General features: G+C 52.4%; 1 protein-coding gene across 1 annotated transcript; it reads right to left on the reverse strand.

Moving 5' to 3' along the window:
- Positions 1-2,313: 2,313 nt before the first annotated feature.
- On the reverse strand, positions 2,314-13,350 carry ATP5IF1 (ATP synthase inhibitory factor subunit 1). Its single transcript, XM_078618306.1, has 3 exons — positions 13,132-13,350; positions 6,793-6,887; positions 2,314-2,966 (listed from the first exon to the last, which is right to left on the reverse strand). Exons 1-3 carry the CDS (start codon positions 13,231-13,233, stop codon positions 2,816-2,818), a joined length of 348 nt encoding a protein of 115 aa, XP_078474432.1. The 5' UTR covers positions 13,234-13,350; the 3' UTR covers positions 2,314-2,815.
- Positions 13,351-18,538: the final 5,188 nt, after the last annotated feature.

Genomic DNA, 18,538 nt, shown 5'->3' on the forward strand with positions numbered 1-18,538 from the left:
TTAAAATATAAACCCGCGGTTCGCGCACCACGACACTAACCCGGCGCGCCCGAGTTTCATTCCCGCTCACGGCCAACGTCAGTGGCGAGCGACATTCGAAGCCGTGCAATACCCCGGGGTCACCCCCTCTTCAACGACCCCCGCGGCGGTCAGCGCGGGGCCTGGCTAAACGACACCGGATGACCGACATTGGGGAGGGCCTTCATCCAGCAGTGGATGAATTTAGGCCGTTAGTGCTCAACAATCACAAGGCGGCGAGTTCAAATCCTGGCAGGGTTGGGTGTTGACTCAGCCCATCCATCCCTCTGGGGTCGATACAATTACTACTTCATGGGGAAGGTTGTTATTATTATTATTATAAAGTCGTCTGATGCGGAACCTCTACCTCACCATAGGAATGTGGAATTTCCACCACTGGCTCTGCAGGGGCTGCAAACGGGAGATGAGCACCGAAGCAATACATCACTCTTGAGGTGCGAATCGATTTTTTTCTGAAATCGATTCTTATTCACGATTACACTCGTTCACCCAGGAGAGCCCTGCGAGTCTCAAGACTCGTTTGGGGGAGGGTCCTGCCACTTGCTGCGAGTGATCCCAAGTGACCTTTCACTACAGGGATGTTAATGGCCAACATTGGTGATACTTTCCGTGGGTTTAGCGGACCCAGGTCTCTTACCATCCAGGAACGTCCAGATAACGTCGGCCTGCTCTGCTGTTGCTACACGTTGCGGTTTGTGTGCGGAACCAGTACGACGACGCGTGTGCGCGCGTGTAGCGGGGGAGTGGTGGCGCAGCGGTAAGCACACCTGCACTACAAATCTAACGGACCTGGGTTCAATTGCCGGTCACGGTTAACATCAGTGGTGCGCGACGCATCTCAAGTGGTGTAGGGCCTCCTGCGAGGTCGGTTCAGGTTGTTTAAACGAGTACCCGGCGTGGTGTGCACACGTCAACACGCTTGGGAAGACAACGGTGGCCGGCAGTGGTTCTGGCAACATCACCCTCCTGTGTGCCATGCCGGCCTTCATCGGTGCTCGCGAGTAGCACTTTAACCAACAGCCTCTGGGACTCTATGGAGTTTGTCATTTGATATAATTGTGTGGTATAGGCCAGTTAACTTAGTAAACCCATCGCACCTGGGTCTGTCCCGTGACCTCCTGCCGGCGGGCGTTCGACACTTCACGTGGCCTTAACATGCACACAGACTGGCACAAGCGCCGTAGTGACGTCACCCCCACTTATTAGTGAATGGCGGTTGTTCTGTTTGCGTGTGGCGAGACAGTTGGTGAGAGTGGAGCTCCCTGGGCGGTATGTTTATAACCAGCTCCAGTTTGGCAGCTGGGGTCTGAATTAGTCGGGCGGCATTATCTTGTCATCATCTGCGTTAAGCTGTATGGAAGCTACCTGGTCTGTCATTTCATACGAAGCTCCTGGTCTTCTCGGCCAGTTGTCCTCTCTTCTCTATTCTTGTGAAATGTGGAGTCCTTTAAAGGGAACATGTTCCAGTTTGACACATTCAGGCTGGCCTGAATTACAATCCATCCTGGGTTTAACCACATGCCCAAGCAGTTTATATTTGGGGATAAATAGGCACGGGCTGGAGAAGAGATGGGCTGATGCGGTTCAGCAAGATGTGGTGCCAATTGGACTTGCCGATGACTGGAGCCAGTGGTATCAAGATCGGCCTTGATGGAGGAGGCTCGTGAAGGACGCTACTGGGCAGTTGGAGGCAGTCACTCTCCAACAACGGAGGACAGATCGATGCTCACAATAACGAGCGGAGCACTGGGTGGATAAAACGCAACAAATTGGTACAGTGGTGAGCACGTGACACATCTGCCAGCCATCTCAGTCAACCCATGGCACCTGGGTGTCTCGTGCACCCGACCTGGAACGAGCGCCGTGGTGACGTCACCGGCACTTAGTGGCGAATGTCGCGTAGTGGTATTGGTGGTGTGTGGTTGCTCTTAAGCGTTTGGTATACGTGCGAGTGGTATGTGCGCACAGCCCGTATCCCTTATGTCTGGCAGGGATAAGTGGGATAGTTAAAATTTTAACCCGGACATATCATAGCAACTTTTTAGTCAACATGTAACCGAATAACCATGATAATAATTATTAAAACTATCCTGTATCCAACATTCCTGCCTCGGAACGCGTTCTCTTGCAGCGGCAGAATAAAACCCGTCCTGAAAAAAAACCAATTATTACACATGCCGCATGGTGGTGCTGGTGGTGGCGGTGGTTGTGGTGGTGGAATTCAAGCAACGGAAACACCTGCACACGCACCTCACTCACTCGATGACGCGGCTCCACGTTTGAATTCCATTTATTTGAAATCTGAAAGCCTCCCCAGAGTTTCCATGGCGGTTATCCCCGCGCGCGCTCTGCTCCTTAGCGGAAAGAAATGTAACCACGATCGCCGAGGGAGGGAGCGATGACGGAGGGAGAGAGGCGATGGGAAACAGGTTAGTGGTGGGAAACGAGAGCTGGGTGGAGGAGGAGGGAGGATGAGGAGAGGGGAAGAACGGCCATCGCAAATGTGACTCGAGGACTAACTCGTGGCACGACAGTCCCGCTCACAGCCAGACGAGCCAGGGCTGGTCGGGGCTGCCCGTGAGTGGGTGCCGTGGAGCTCGGGGTGCGTTACACGGCCAGAGCACAACGAGCAACGGGGAGCTGGAAGTAAAAGGACCCAAGATCAGGGAATCTCGCGATCGGGCAGACCTGCTCTCCAAGGGGTATCTGGGAACTCAGCTGGTAACCATAGCGATGGCGGTGCCCCCCTCCCGCCCCCTGCCACCGAACGTCTCCCTTAGTCGTCTTCCTGGATCTTGCGCAGACCCTTCACCTTCTCCTTGTGTCTCTCGATCTCCTTCTTCAGACGCTGGATCTCGGCCTCCGAGTGCTTGATCTCCTCCTCGTGGTGGTTGGACAGAGACTTCAGCTGATCCGTGTTCATCTTCCTACGCAAGACAAAGATCTCGCTTATAGCCTGAAGATATTTTGGGGCCAGTGCTGTTAGCGAGCAGCACCTATGAAAGCCGGTACAGCACACGAGGGGGTAGGTGGCCAGCACCACGCCCAGCCACCTTTGTCTCCTGAGTGGCGATGTTTACAAACCGCAACAGGTACTCATTTAAGGCCGAGTCGACCTGGTGTTGGCTGGAATCAAATCCACACACTACACAAGACAAAAACCCCCCATTTAGCCTACACACTCACGGGGTCACACGCACGGAGCCAGCAACTTCATATGCAGCTTCCTCCACTCATGCCGAGGCCTCGGTTGATACCATCCACACTCTGTTCAACCACCCCAACATTGCAGGTCACAACACAAAGATCCCCCATATAGCCTTTAGCAGACTGTTGGGGCAAGTGGAACTATGAAGGCCGGCATGGTACACGAGGGGGTGGATCGCCAACACCATGCAAGTCTCCCTAGTGGCGATGTTAACGCATCGCAAACTACATTTAAGGCTGAGTCGACCTAGGGGAAAGCCCCAGGACTGGTTCAGATCATTGTTCCTGCTATTGGTCACGAGCGGGAATCGGGTCGCCAGAACTCGGGTCGCCAGGTTCGAAGCACAATGAGCTAACCGCTGCACCACTGCTCCCCACAACAACACACACGTGGATGCTCTCCCACCCACTCAACTTATCCACCCCATTTCCTTACACTCAAAGACCCTCTTGTAAAGCCTACACATGCTGCTGGGGCAAGTGCAACTATGAAGGCCAGCGTGGTACATGACGGGGTGAGTCGCCAAACACCATGCGTTTGTCTCCCTAGTGGCGATATTGACGCATTGCATCAGGTATTTATGTTAGCGAGCAGTACTTACGAAGGCCAAACATTGCAAACGAGGCGGGGGGGGGGGGTAGCAGCATGCCAGGCCGCCTTTGTCTCCCCACAGCTGATGTTTACAGACTGCACTAGCTGCTCACACATGGACAGGTTTTGCTGCAGCAATCACCCAGTTTCCTTCACGCTGCTGGTGACGCAGCTGCTCCCTGGCAAGTTTGGCTGTGAGAATTGTTCTCCAAGTCACCCGGGGAACTGAAGCTGAGACAATCAGGTTGCCCGTCGCTAAACGCTCATACCCAGCGTGAGAATTTAATTCGTTTGGCCGTGTCGGGTGGTGGGAGGGCCTCAACGACACAAATTTGGGTGGGATCATCACTTAGGCCAAAGCCAAAAACATCTGCTGCGCTGGCAGTGGTGCACGATCAACAAAAACTAAACACACGCGTCAATAACACCACCGTGTGGCCGCAAAAGGAATAAACTTCATAAAGTTGGTGACGTTTGTGGCAAAGGCCCTTCTTCATGCCACATGAAACAATCATCTTCACGAACCTGCTTCCATTCCTCCCTTAAAATAACCCCCGTCTGTTCTCCCCTCGCCCAATCCTGCTACTCCTACGCTCTGCCCACCGCCCTTCAGCTACGACCAGGCCGACCCCAAACCCCATCACTACCCCTTTCACTACCCCTACCCTAAACCCAATCACTACCCCTTTCACTACCCCTACCACTATCACTCCCCTAAACCCGATCACTACCCCAACCACTATCACTAGCTTAAACACTTTCTTAACCACTCCCGCCTGTTCTCCTGTCACCATAACTACACCACCACGTTTAATAACAACCCCCACTCTTCATCTCCACCATCAAGTGTACAATTGTATAATTGTTGTAAAGCGCCTCAGAATCGGGCGCTATTTATAAACTCTACAAGATAAGTATCTAGTAAAGAAGTGAGGAAGGGTAATTGCCCAAAACGTCGCCAATTATATAATTGTCCTTTTAATAATAAATAATAATTTACACTTAAAGCGCATTTCACCCAGAGGTCACTAGGCGCTACACAGAGCTAAAAGCAAGTCAGTACCTCACGCAATTCTCAAACCTAATAGAAGCACGCAGGCTTACGATTTAACCACGGATACGAATACCCCCGCCCCACACTCCCAAAACACACAGCAAAATTAACAAGGAGAAAAAGCCTGTGAGAAAAAAATGTTTTAAGGCGGGGATTTAAATAAACCGAGGGACTCGGCAGATCTAATATCGGACAGGGAGTGGAGAATTCCACAGCTTGGGGGCCACACGGGAGAAAGCCCCGGGGGGGGTCACCCATCGAGTGGAGGTGCGCCCTCGGCACGCACAATAGCCCACACTCAAGGCGAGCGCGAGAGGCCTGCACCAGGAGGGTGGTGGGAGTCTGCGCGGTGGTGAATGCTGCCCCCAACGGGTGGCTCAGCGACAAGAGGGAGTCGTTCCGGCCAGGTGAGTCTGGGGGGCGAGCGAGGACACGGCCATTGTGGCCTGGGGGCTTTGGTGGGAGGGCGTTTGAGGTGCAGCGAGCGAGCGAGGAGGTTCAGGTTCACGCCAAGTTGCCGTTGTGTGACCAAAAGGGAACTCAGGAGAGACCAGGGCAGAGTCTCGTTTGCAGGAGAGACCTTGGGTCACGGAAATGACCATGGAACAACAATGTCAAATAAAGTACAGCAAAGAAGCAAATTGTCAATCACACCAAAAACAAGCGTGGGATGAGCGGGGTGGCGTGCGAGTGGGGTGGTGAGTGGGGTGGTGAGTGGGGTGGCGAACGAGCGGGGTGGTGAGTGGGGTGGTGAGTGGGGTGGTGAGAGGGGTGGTGAGTGGGGTGGTGAGAGGGGTGGTGAGAGGGGTGGCGAGAGGGGTGGCGAGAGGGGTGGCGAGTGGGGTGGCGAGATGGGTGGTGAGTGGGGTGGCGAGAGGGGTGGCGAGAGGGGTGGCGAGTGGGGTGGCGAGTGGGGTGGTGAGTGGGGTGGTGAGTGGGGTAGAGAACGTGGTGGTGAGTGGGGTGGTGAGAGGGGTGGTGCGTGGGGTGGTGAGTGGGGTGGTGAGAGGGGTGGTGAGTGGGGTGGTGAGTGGGGTGGTGAGAGGGGTGGTGAGTGGGGAGGTGAGTGGAGTGGTGAGAGGGGTGGTGAGAGGGGTGGTGAGCGGGGTGGTGAGTGGGGTAGAGAACGTGGTGGTGAGAGGGGTGGTGAGTGGGGTGGTGAGAGGGGTGGTGAGTGGGGTGGTGAGAGGGGTGGTGAGAGGGGTGGTGAGTGGGGTAGAGAACGTGGTGGTGAGAGGGGTGGTGAGTGGGGTGGTGAGAGGGGTGGTGAGTGGGGTGGTGAGAGGGGTGGTGAGATGGGTGGTGAGAGGGGTGGCGAGAGGGGTGGCGAGAGGGGTGGCGAGTGGGGTGGCGAGATGGGTGGTGAGTGGGGTGGCGAGAGGGGTGGCGAGAGGGGTGGCGAGTGGGGTGGCGAGTGGGGTGGTGAGTGGGGTGGTGAGTGGGGTAGAGAACGTGGTGGTGAGTGGGGTGGTGAGAGGGGTGGTGCGTGGGGTGGTGAGTGGGGTGGTGAGAGGGGTGGTGAGTGGGGTGGTGAGTGGGGTGGTGAGAGGGGTGGTGAGTGGGGAGGTGAGTGGAGTGGTGAGAGGGGTGGTGAGAGGGGTGGTGAGCAGGGTGGTGAGTGGGGTAGAGAACGTGGTGGTGAGAGGGGTGGTGAGTGGGGTGGTGAGAGGGGTGGTGAGTGGGGTGGTGAGAGGGGTGGTGAGAGGGGTGGTGAGTGGGGTAGAGAACGTGGTGGTGAGAGGGGTGGTGAGTGGGGTGGTGAGTGGGGTGGTGAGTGGGGTGGTGAGAGGGGTGGTGAGCGGGGTGGTGAGTGGGGTAGAGAACGTGGTGGTGAGAGGGGTGGTGAGTGGGGTGGTGAGAGGGGTGGTGAGTGGGGTGGTGAGTGGGGTGGTGAGCTCACTTAAAGTAGCGCTCCTCCTCAGCCTTCTCGCGTTTGGCGAAGGCCCCACCGGCCTCGCGCACCGAGCCGGCACGGTCACCGGACTTGCCTCCCGACTGCGGGACAACCCACCACCATCACAACAATAAATATCACCACAACCACCATCGCCGCAACAACAATTACCAATTCCACAACCAACATCACCACCACAACAACCACCACTTTTACCACCATCACCAATTCAAACACCAAAACTACAAAGACTATCACCATAACCACCAACAACCACATCACCACCATCATTACCAATACAACTACCATCAGCAACACCAAGAACACAACCAACACCACAATGGCCACCACCATCATCACTAATACCACAACCACCAACAAGCATTAACAGAAGCAGCTTGTGATTACGATAACACAATTGTTGAGGAATCTGAAGCCATCACATTAATCACAGTAAGCGATCAGCATTGAATATAAAAGGAGTTTCCCGCCCGTTAGTATCTGTGGAATTTGGAATCCGCATAAACACGTGGAGACACAACAATTCTAACCAGGACACACCACGCGACACGCTGCGACACAACTGGGCACAGTTGCTGAGCCTCGGGGCTGGGATGGGCTGGGCTGGGTTGCAGTGACACCACCACCACCAGCAGCAGCAACGCCCCAAGAGTCTCCTGCCCCCACTTTGGCCTTGACATTTCCAAGCGGTGGCAGTTCGCGGTTCGAATCTGGTAGGCCACCCCAGTTATTACTGCAGTGAATATTAAAGTGTGAAAGTACTCCAATGTGCCACTCGCTTCAATCACAGGGAACATTCAAGATCCTGCGACGTCATTGTGTGCTGGCATCACGGTCCAAATTTGTAACATTACTACCGTAAATACCACGATTGGGATCACACACAGCAACTACTGCAGGCTGTGTCTGCGAGACACGGCAGTGCGGTCCGTCGCGATGATCGCTATGCGCACCACAGCGCGAACATCAAACCTAATCAATTATTAATTATTATCTGCAGGCCAGTGCTGCGTCACCTTGCTCCGCACATTGACAGCTGCCACCAGGTGGGGAAATCCCCTAGGCTAAAAGAAGATCAACTACAGCTGGGCAGTAGAATGGCTCAAATGAGACTCATGGCGAATTGAGATCCTGGGGCATGTAAACAGGCGCCTAACTCCACACACAAACCCTTCGCGTATCATCATTACCATCACAATTACTAACTAGCAAGTGATAGTAGCAGTGGTGATGGAGGGATGATGGTGGTAAAGATTTAGATGTGTTTGGCGCTTGCTTCAATTCCACAGCATCTCAAAGCGCCTTACGCCTAGACACCCATGTCACTGGCTCAGCTGGAGTTGATCTTTTTTTAGCTTCGGGGGAGACTCACCCTTGATGGCAACTGTCCCCCTGTAATGGCAACACTGGTCCTGCGAGTACATTTAGTGCATCTCCATGTGGTATCCGCGCTATTATACTTATACCATAGGGCAAGGAGACCATCACTAAAGGAAGGTGCTGCGGTCTTCCACAGACAGAGTGCAGCAGTTTCACATCAGGGCGCACGCGATGCTGCTGCGGCTCAATCCTAACCGGATCGTTAGTGGTGCAATCATATTTTGGCACATTTGGATCATGACGCCGTCACACGTGACGCCTAACTCGTTTCTGAAGACGTCACTGCATCTTTTACGTCCACTGTGTGGCAGACGGCGAGTATTCTACCGTTAATGTGCAGCAGCGCAGCGGCATTAACCAGGGCGGCAATCCGAATTTGAGCCGCCAAACTCTGCAACATCAAGCAGCGATGGCGCACCAGGTACTCATTTGAGACTGAGTCGACCGAGGGGAGGCCCAGGACCGATTCAGATAATCGTCACTAGTGGTGGCCGTGAGCCGGAATCGAACTCGGGTCGCCGGGTTCGTAGCGCAGCGTAGCGCTAACCGCTGCACCACCGCTCCCCATCACACATCACTCACGAAATAAGGCAAAGACCTCCCCGTGTAGCCTTAACAGACTGTTGGGGCAAGTGCTGTTAGCGAGCACCTATGAAGGCCGGCACGGCACACGAGGGGGTGGGTGGCCAACACCACGGCAGGCCGCCTGTCCCCCTAGTGGCGATGTTCACACACTGGCACCAGGTACTCATTTGAGCCCGAGTCGACGTAGGGGAGGCCCAGATCGGGTTCAGTAAATCGTCACTGTTGTTGGCCGTGAGTGGAAATCGAAATCGAGTCGCCAGGTTCGTATCGCAGCGCGCTAACCTCTACACTCCCACTCCCCTACGCACAAACACCCCTCTCTAACACACTCTCTCTGGCACACCACACACATACATCACTCACACACTCCACACACATACATCACTCACACACCACACACACATCACTAACACGCTCACACACACATCACTCACACTACTCACACCACTCCACACACACCACACTCACACACCACACATCACTCACACACACCACTCACACATATCACTAACACGCTCACACACACACACCACACATCACTCACACACACTACACATCTTATTCATATTCTTAGGTTTATTCCGGTAAAGTCACGTAGGTAAAACATCAAAATTAATAAAAATAAAATAAAGATCACGACGTTTCGGAGGCAACACAAGTCTCCGTCATCAGGTGGGACCGTCACAGCCAGATTAGCTGCATCAAGTGAGGCAATGATTCAAGATGTAATCCCTTATAAGCAAGTTGAAGGGGGGAGGAGAGGGGGGGGGGAGCTCATCAGAATGTGGTAGCCAATGAATGGAACGTATCGGGAGGGAGGGGGGCGGGGCCAAAAAAGTGGGCGACGGCGTGGAAGCGATTGTGCGCAAGCGACAAACTGCTGCACACGCCAACGCATTGGACAGAGAGGGGGGGAGGGGGAGGCCTGATACACATGATAGAAAAGAACGGAAATGCCCATGTTTATACCAATGCTGGCTGAACAATGAAGAGATTACTGTTAAACACTGGGGATGTTAACACTTGGTAAAGTAAAGTAAGATAGTGCCTGTCAGATAAGATGGTCCAAAAAAGTGTAATTAAGTCTTTTTTGCGTGGTTGATAACATCTTTCCAATGATTACTAAGTTTGTACCCATCATCACGGTTGAAATTATGTCTGTGTTTGTATATTTGTATGGCTTCGTGTACAAACCTTTGATGGTAGCCAGGAGGTTTGCAGAGAACCTTGGTCTCGGAAAAGTTAATTTCATGAGAGCCCACCGAGTTGTAGCAATGATCGGCAACGGCCGAAGAATCAGTTCTGCCGTGTTTCAGATCTGACTTGTGCCCGCGGACACGATCAGCAACATGACGTTTCGTTTCTCCAATGTAGCAATCACCACAAATGCAACTCAATTTGTAGACTCCAGGATACTGTAAGTCAGGAACGACATCCTTCACAGATGGAATCAGATCACGGATTTTATGCACTGTACTGAATCGGACTTGGATCTTATGTTTGTTTAGAATTTTGGAGATCTTTTTGGTCACGCCTGCTATGTATGGTAACATGATAGTTTTGGTCGGAGTTTCATGTGGCTGTTTCTGTGTGGTGGGAGAGACAGCTTGGCGGATAGTACGGTCAGAGTATCCGTTCATCCTGAGGGCCCGATGTACATGTCTCAATTCACTGGTCAGGTGGTGTTGGTCAGAAATGCCATGGGCTCTGTGGTATAGCGTTTTGATGAGAGAATTCTTTTGAGATGGGTGGTGGTGGGAATCCGGTTTCAAGTAGGAATCTGTGTGGGTGGCTTTCCTGTAGACAGAATGTCCCAAGGATCCGTCAGGCCTCCTCTCAAACAGAATATCCAAGAATGGTAGTTTACCGTCTTTCTCCACTTCCATGGTGAATCTGATGGATGGGTGTCTAGAATTGATGTGGTCCAAGAAGTGGTTCAGTGCTGGGAGGCCATGTGGCCAGATGACGAAAGTGTCATCCACATACCTCTTCCACAAGGAAGGACGTAGGGTGGATGTCTGGATGGCGTCTGATTCAAACTTTTCCATGAACATGTTGGCTATAACTGGTGACAAGGGGGAGCCCATAGGGGTACCCTCATTCTGTTTGTAGAAGGTGCCATTCCAGGTAAAATAGGTGTTGGTGAGGCAATGCCTAACCAGCGCAGGTACATCAGAATTCAATCCATGTTGGACTAAGTCCTCAATTATTGTTAGGGTGTCCGGTACTGGGACTTTGGTAAACAAAGATACTACATCAAAGCTGACGAGGATGTCATCAGGAGATAGTACCATGTCCTTAACCATAGAGACTAATTGGGTTGAGTTGAGTACTGCCGAAGAGGTCTTGCCTGTGAAGGGGAGCAGAGTATCTACACATCACTCACACATATCACTAACACGCTCACACACACATGCTCACACACACACCACTAACACGCTCACACAATGCTCACACACACCACACACACATTACTCACACCACACACACATCATTCACAAACCACACATCACTCACACATCACTAACACGCTCACACACACCACGCACACACATCACTCACACATCACTAACACGCTCACACCACACTCACACCACGCACACACATCACTCACACATCACTAACACGCTCACACACACCACACTCTCATCACGCACACACATTACTCACACATCACTAACACGCTCACACACACCACTCACACCACGCACACACATCACTAACACGCTCACACACACCACACTCACACCACGCACACACATCACTAACACGCTCACACACACCACACTCACACCACGCACACACATCACTCACACGCTCACACACACCACACTCACACCACGCACACACATCACTCACACGCTCACACACACCACACTCACACCACGCACACACATCACTCACACGCTCACACACACCACACTCACACCACGCACACACATCACTCACACGCTCACACACACCACACTCACACCACGCACACACATCACTCACACGCTCACACACACCACACTCACACCACGCACACACATCACTCACACGCTCACACACACCACACTCACACCACGCACACACATCACTCACACGCTCACACACACCACACTCACACCACGCACACACATCACTCACACCACGCACACACGCTCACACACACCACACTCACACCACGCACACACACACCACACTCACACCACGCACACACATCACTCACACACACCACACTCACACCACGCACACACATCACTCACACCTACCGCTGGCCGTCAGCAGGGGGCGAATCTGCGGATTGGTTGTTGGTGAAATCCCCGCGACCCAGCCTGACCCAGCCCATGCCTTGTGCCCAAAGGCTTAATAATTCCACCTAATAGTGTAGTGGACGTGTGGTGCGTGATGTGATGATCGTGGTGGTGGTCACGGGTAATAATGATACTATTTATAGTATAACCATCCCCACCCTCCCATCACAATGACCATGCTCAGCTGTTGCTGTGGCGACACGCACTGTCCTGGTCAATGACTGCGAGTGAATAGATCACGCGTCGTCATGCATCGGGGCCTTCGGCCCATTGTGGCGGTCCAACGTTGAAAAAAAACAAAAATTAACACCGCAAAATGTTTTACTCGATTTGAATCAATACGGCAGTCACCCACCCCCTTACTGCTAAAGCTTGGCACAGGACCCTGCTGAGTTTCGACAGTCGGCGTAAACAATCGGAATAACAATAACGATAAGCAACCCTTACCGTCGTGATCGTATAAATACCACCGCCAAAACCTCCAGCACCAGCACCCATAAAGTGGCTACCGTGAATGTTTGTGATGGCGTCGATGATGATGGCAATGATAATCATTGATGAAAGTGATGTTCATGTTGAACCCGAGGTTATCGGACGCTCAATAAAAAGTTAATATTGTTTGCCGATGATGTTAATAATCGTGATGTTACCGCTGAGGTGAAGGCATAAATGCCACACCGATAACATCGTTAGCAATGGCGATGTAGCCGATATGAACGTTGCTCATTCAGTCCCGATGATCGTCAATGATGTTCCAAGTTTTACCCCGGTCACCCACGGCGAATGGGGCGAATGGCGCCTCCGACTTCACGACGCCTCTGACGACGTTTACAACGCGGCCGCTATTGCCGACGGCATCGCAGCCCACGGTTGTAACGAGGAGCCCACGACGATGACAACGACGAGCAAGTGAATGGCGAGCTCCACAGCCTCGCTTGGCGAGCCACCGCCGAGGTGAATGACCACGCTGCCGTCAAGGACGTTGCCAATGACGCAGCTGCTACTGCCGCTGCTGCAGCTGCCGAACGCTGCCCGCGACGAGACACCGCCGCCTGTCGCCTACCTCGCCGCTCATGGCTCTGCTGCTGCTGCTGCAGAGCACCGCACGGACTCCCCGCGTCGCGCTCCGCCACACGGCTCCGCTCATCACAACCGCAGCCGCCATGCTCGATAGCTCCTCTGTCTCTCTCGCTCTTCCGCGGCCCCCACCCCAACGCGGGCACGCGGCGCAGCGCGCAGCCCCATTGGCTAAAGCCGCGCGCGTGGGGTCTGGCGGCGCCTCGCGATTGGTCACACACCGCTCCCCCCCCCCCCATCACCACCCCCTCCCCAACGACAACCTCGTCTCGACCTATCGTGGACGCGCGCCGTCTCGTGCGCGGCAAGGTCGCGCGCGGCCTCGCCGGACGTGACGTCATACCCGCCCGCCATCTTTGTGAAGGTTGAAGAGGTACCAAAGCAGCGCCGCCATCTTAGTAAGGTATTGATCTGAGAGGGGTTTTTTGTTTGTTGGGGTGAGACCTCGTCAATATAAATGAGTCGTTAAAACCGCCATCACCTGACACAGCCAATTAGTGAGCTTTGTTTAACATCGGTCGCGAAAGCCTACTTGGGATGTCCAGATGATGTCCCAAAAACAACCAATCGTCGCCGTTCGCCACTCACCGGCGTTGACGTCACAACGGCACCTGTGCCGGGCCACGTGCAACTTTGAGGCCACGTGCTAAGTGTCGAAGGCTCGCTGCTGGCAAGAGCCCACGGCACAGACCCAGGGTGCCATAGGTCGACTGACCGAGACGACTGGCAGATGCACCAACTGTGCTCCCCACTGTGCGTTCCGCTCGTTGTTGTGAGCGTCGCTCTGACCCCCCGTTGTTGTTGGAGGGCGGCTGCCTCCAAAAGACCAGCAAGGTCCTTCACGAGCCTCCTTCATAAAGGCCGATCTTGGAAGCAGTCTTCGGAAAGCAGGGGCGGTTTCTTCATTATGGCGATTGGGCGACGCACCACCAATGTCATTCAACCACAGAGTCACGCTAGCCGTCACTGTGCCTCTGGATATAGTCCAATCAGCGTCATGCTACGTTCTGTGGAGTACCGCCTCTTTTTGGGCGATTTCCCTCCGGCTGAGAATCGCCCCGAGTGGTCCCATAGACTTACATTCAAAGATGTTTTTTTTCGAACGGGGGCGCTGCAATGCATTCTCTATGGCTTCCGGGAGGGCTCGCCCTAACGTGCTTACGTCATCATACGTGCTTACGTCATCATACGTAAGCACGTTTCATACAACAATATAATTTGTCGCCACCTAGTGGAATCTTTAATAAAAGAAACTTGAGTGGTTTGTTTTAATAGAGAGTATAGAAACAAACAAGATGTATTGTAAGAGTCACTTTATTTTTCATTAATATTAAAGAAGTGAAGTTGCCTTTACATGCTTAAGCTGTTAATTTATCCATTGCATGGGTGGACCTTATCCTTATCAATCATCCAGACATTTTCCCCCCCTGAGAGATTTTGCAGGAGCCGCCACTGTCGGAAAGTCCACTCCGCTCCACATCCTCCAGTACCACATCAGCCCATCTCTTCCCTAGCCCATGCCATTCACGAACTCACTCATCCAGCAGTCCAACTCTTCTCCAGCCCATGCCGCGCCCGTTTAGCCCCCTTCTATCCGGCCAAACAGAAACTGATTGGGTATACGGTGGTTAGGCATGCGGGCTACATGACCCAGCTGACACATAAAGGCAAAAATTCCCTCGTATAGCCTTAACAGACTGTTGGGGCAAGTGTTGTTAGCGAGCACCTATTAAGGCAGGTACAATACGCATGGGGGTGGGTGGCCAGCACCACGTCTGACCGCCTTTGTCTCCCCAGTGGCGATGTTTACACCGCACCAGATACTCTTTTCAGGCTGAGTCGACCTCGGGGAGACCCAGGACCGGTTCAGATAATCGTCACTGGTGTTGGCCGTGAGCGAGAATCGAACTCGTGTCGCCGGGCTCGTAGCGTGGTACGCTACCCGCTACACTACTGCTCCCCACTGCACACATACGAGCAACGGGGAGGCAGGAGCAGCCACACGCTGGTGAGAAGCCAGAGCCAACCCCCCCCCCCCACCCCAAGCTCTGCAGTCCTCTATAGATGAAGTTGTTATCGGCCAATCAATGAGAGTGTATACGTGGGAGGAAATCGGGGCACTCAGAGAAAACCCACGCGTGCGAAGGGGCAACACTCGATCCCGCACAGATGGTAGAACAGGTCGTGTCCAAATTTGTGCTGTCCCAACTTCTGGCGATCCCAGGGTACAAGTTCTTTCTCGACGCCCACCCACGGGAAGAACAAATGAAGTTTAGTTTAACACGTAAGCTTTCGCGACCAATATTATTCATAATACATTATTTTTTGGGTTAGATAAATGTGTTGTAACCCTCCATCACCCGACACGGCCAGTAAGGTTTGTCACGTAAATAAAACGTGCCGATTAGTTACGACTTCAGCCCACCGGTGTGTTGGAGAGCACATCCACAACATTTGCAATTTGAGTACGACGTTTCAAGTTTCAAGTTTATGTATTAGGCATAGCCCTGTAAGCCATTCGGCTCTTGAATCGGGTGCAACTGCAACAAAAAAAGAACATGAACAAGAAAACATCTTAAAGTGACTATGTGCAAACAGAAAATCCAAGAAAAGACAGCTAAATATTGCAGAAAAAGCACCGTACACCAACACTGTGTGCAAAAATCCCAGTGGGATGCAAGTCAAACAACAACAACCACAAGATAACTTAGATTAAGGCTATCGGTCTAGCTCTGTACTACAACAAACAAACATGGCCAAACCAAAAAACTTTTTGAAAATCACCAAAATAAAGCCATAAAAGCAATGAAACAGTGATCATAGGAACTGTCGCTGGTAATTACGTTCAGATGGGGTTTAGTCCACATGCCGCTGTAGCGCCTTCTCCGCGCGAGCCAGGGTACGGCTCCCCCCAGCCCCTCGACGCCCACGCACGGGAATGGAGTTGCACGCCATCCGCGCGTGGTCCACCAACCCTTCGCGGCAGCGTCCACAGCGCCGGGTGCCAGGCCGGCCCCAGCGCATCGCAGCCACCAGCGCCTCCCGGCTCCAGCAGAGGGCAGCCCGTCCCTTCCGTTCACTGGACTCTAGCGTTGTTGTTGTTCAACAAGAACCGGTAACCGGCTTCCATAAGAGTTTTTTTTCGGGGGGGGGGGGAGTTAGATCGCGTAAATAGAAATGTTTCTAGATTTGAAGCTTTCGTGACTGCAAGGATTCATACTCTTAGGTGTTTTCGGTAAAGTCACGTAGGTAGAAAATAAAATAAAAAAATAATAAAAATAATAGTAGAAATAAAATAATAAATCACGACGTTTCGGAGGCAACACAAGTCTCAGTCATCAGGTGGGACCGTCACAGCCAGATTTACTGTGTCAGTCATCAGGTGGGACCGTCACAGCCAGATTTACTGTGTCAAGGTAAATTTAGCTGTGACGGTCCCACCTGATGACGGAGACTTGTGTTGCCTCCGAAACGTCGTGATTTATTATTTTATTTCTATTATTACTTTTATAAAAAATTTCTTTTATTTTTTACCTACGTGACTTTACCGAAAAAACCTAAGAGTAGAAATGTTTCGTTAAACCTGCCACCACCACCACTCGACACAGCCAATTAGTAAGGGTTGTCACGGAAACAAAACGTGTCAATTAGTGACTGGAGAGTAAAAACATTTTGACAATTCGACGTTTCACCGGTAATTACGACCAGCCTCATCAGGCGGCAGCCAGAATTGTGGAGAAATGCTCCTGTTTCCGTCTTAATCAGAGGCGGTAAATGCGATGTCACCACCTGTGAGCCAATCAGGTGGTCGCGAAAGATTTGCGAACCGGTTACCAGTTTCGACGAGTCCAGAACCGGTAACCGTTTGCAGTGGAATGTTTTCTAAATGAGGGGCGGCCCGTCCATAGAGGCGAAGGAGGCGGTCGCCTCGGGCGCCAAGTTAAGTGGGGCGCCAAACTCGAGGGGAAAATTACAAATGAAAATACAAATAAAATAACGAAGTCGTCATTATTTCAATTCAATCTTGATTTGAAGCTTTCGTGACTGCAGGAATCCATTCTTTTTGGTTCTTTCGGTAAAGTCACGTGGGTAGAAAAAATAATAGCTCACGACGTTTCGATCGCCACACAAGCAAGCGTCTTCAGTTGTGAGAAGACGATTGCTTGTGTGGCGATCGAAACGTCGTGAGCTATAGGTTTTTTCTACCCACGTGACTTTACCGAAAGAACCAAAGAGTATTATTTCAATTCCCGTGCGCGGACAGAGGGAATGTAAATTATAGTTAAGTTCTCGACATTGCTGAGAATGTATTGGTTGGACAGACGGACAAACCGAATAATTACGACTCCGTTTAAAAAAAAAACCGCTTACAAAAACATTAAAACGGAAAATTGGGGAAAACATGTTTTCCAGTTTACCAAAAGTCTCATCCCAGATCTCCCCTTGGGGGTTGAGGGCGCCGATTGCACTGCTCGCCTAGGGGGCGCCTGTTGCTGGCAGCTCGTCTAGGGCCGCCCCTGGTCGTAACGAACGCGTCCATTGCCGCCGTGCGGACAAACCGCACGGCGGCACGAGTCACCGCTCAAGCTGCGAGCGTTGCAACAATCGCGTCCTTTGAACGCGCGCCACCGCTGGCCGCCACGAGAGCGAATGATGTCCGTGGGATACGATTTGACCTTTTGTTAGAGGCGGCGGCAGTGGCCACACTTGACCCCACCACACGTGAACTGCCAGTCGTAGACTTCACTGCGGTGAACCCACGTCCACTGCTGCTGGCGGGCAGAGGCAGTTGGGGGGAGGAAGGGGGATTTGGGAAACTCGCCCCCGCCCCCACCCCATTGTTTCAAATTAAACTCAAACTAAGAATGTGTGTTTGACCTGGGTAAGGCCCACCGAGCGATGCCGCTCTTTGTCAGAAGCGAGCTGGCTATCACAAATGAGAGCTCATCTTTATATTCTAAGGTTTTCGTTAAAGTCACGTAGGTAAAAAACTACAATAAATAAAAGTATTTTATTTTTATTTTACTTTTATTAATTTTATTTTTTTACCTACGTGACTTTACCGAAAACCTTAGAATATGAATCCTTGCAGTCACGAAAGCTTCAAATCTAGAATGCGAGCTCATCGTCGTGTGGACATGCACAGCAGCAGCCAGCTGCACTTGGCACGCACGTTCGTTCTACACGTGGAGGCAGAAACCAAACGGATGCCACGCCGCCAGACGGAATCGCAACCGCGTCCGCTGGTCCGTTGCGACACCGCCCGGAGCTCCGCCAGTTTGGTGACGGCTGCTGCTGCGGCGACTCTCATCCAGACAGCCCAACGCTCTCGTGTCTTAAAGCACCCAGATATTTCTAACTGTGCGGTAAAAAAAAACGGTTCTAACCGGTTT

Source organism: Lampetra planeri, chromosome 57 (assembly GCF_965212315.1).
Source record: "Lampetra planeri chromosome 57, kcLamPlan1.2.h2, whole genome shotgun sequence".
NCBI classification, from domain to species: Eukaryota; Metazoa; Chordata; class Hyperoartia; order Petromyzontiformes; family Petromyzontidae; genus Lampetra; species Lampetra planeri.

Coding starts and splice junctions, on each gene's coding strand:
- ATP5IF1 (XM_078618306.1), bottom strand. CDS start 13,233: ATGGCGGCTGCGGTTGTGATGAGCGGAGCCGTGTGGCGGAGCGCGACG. Junction 6,888..13,131: donor GCAGAGCCATGAGCGGCGAG/GTAGGCGACAGG, acceptor GTTGTCCCGCAG/TCGGGAGGCAAGTCCGGTGA. Junction 2,967..6,792: donor GAGGAGGAGCGCTACTTTAA/GTGAGCTCACCA, acceptor TGTCTTGCGTAG/GAAGATGAACACGGATCAGC.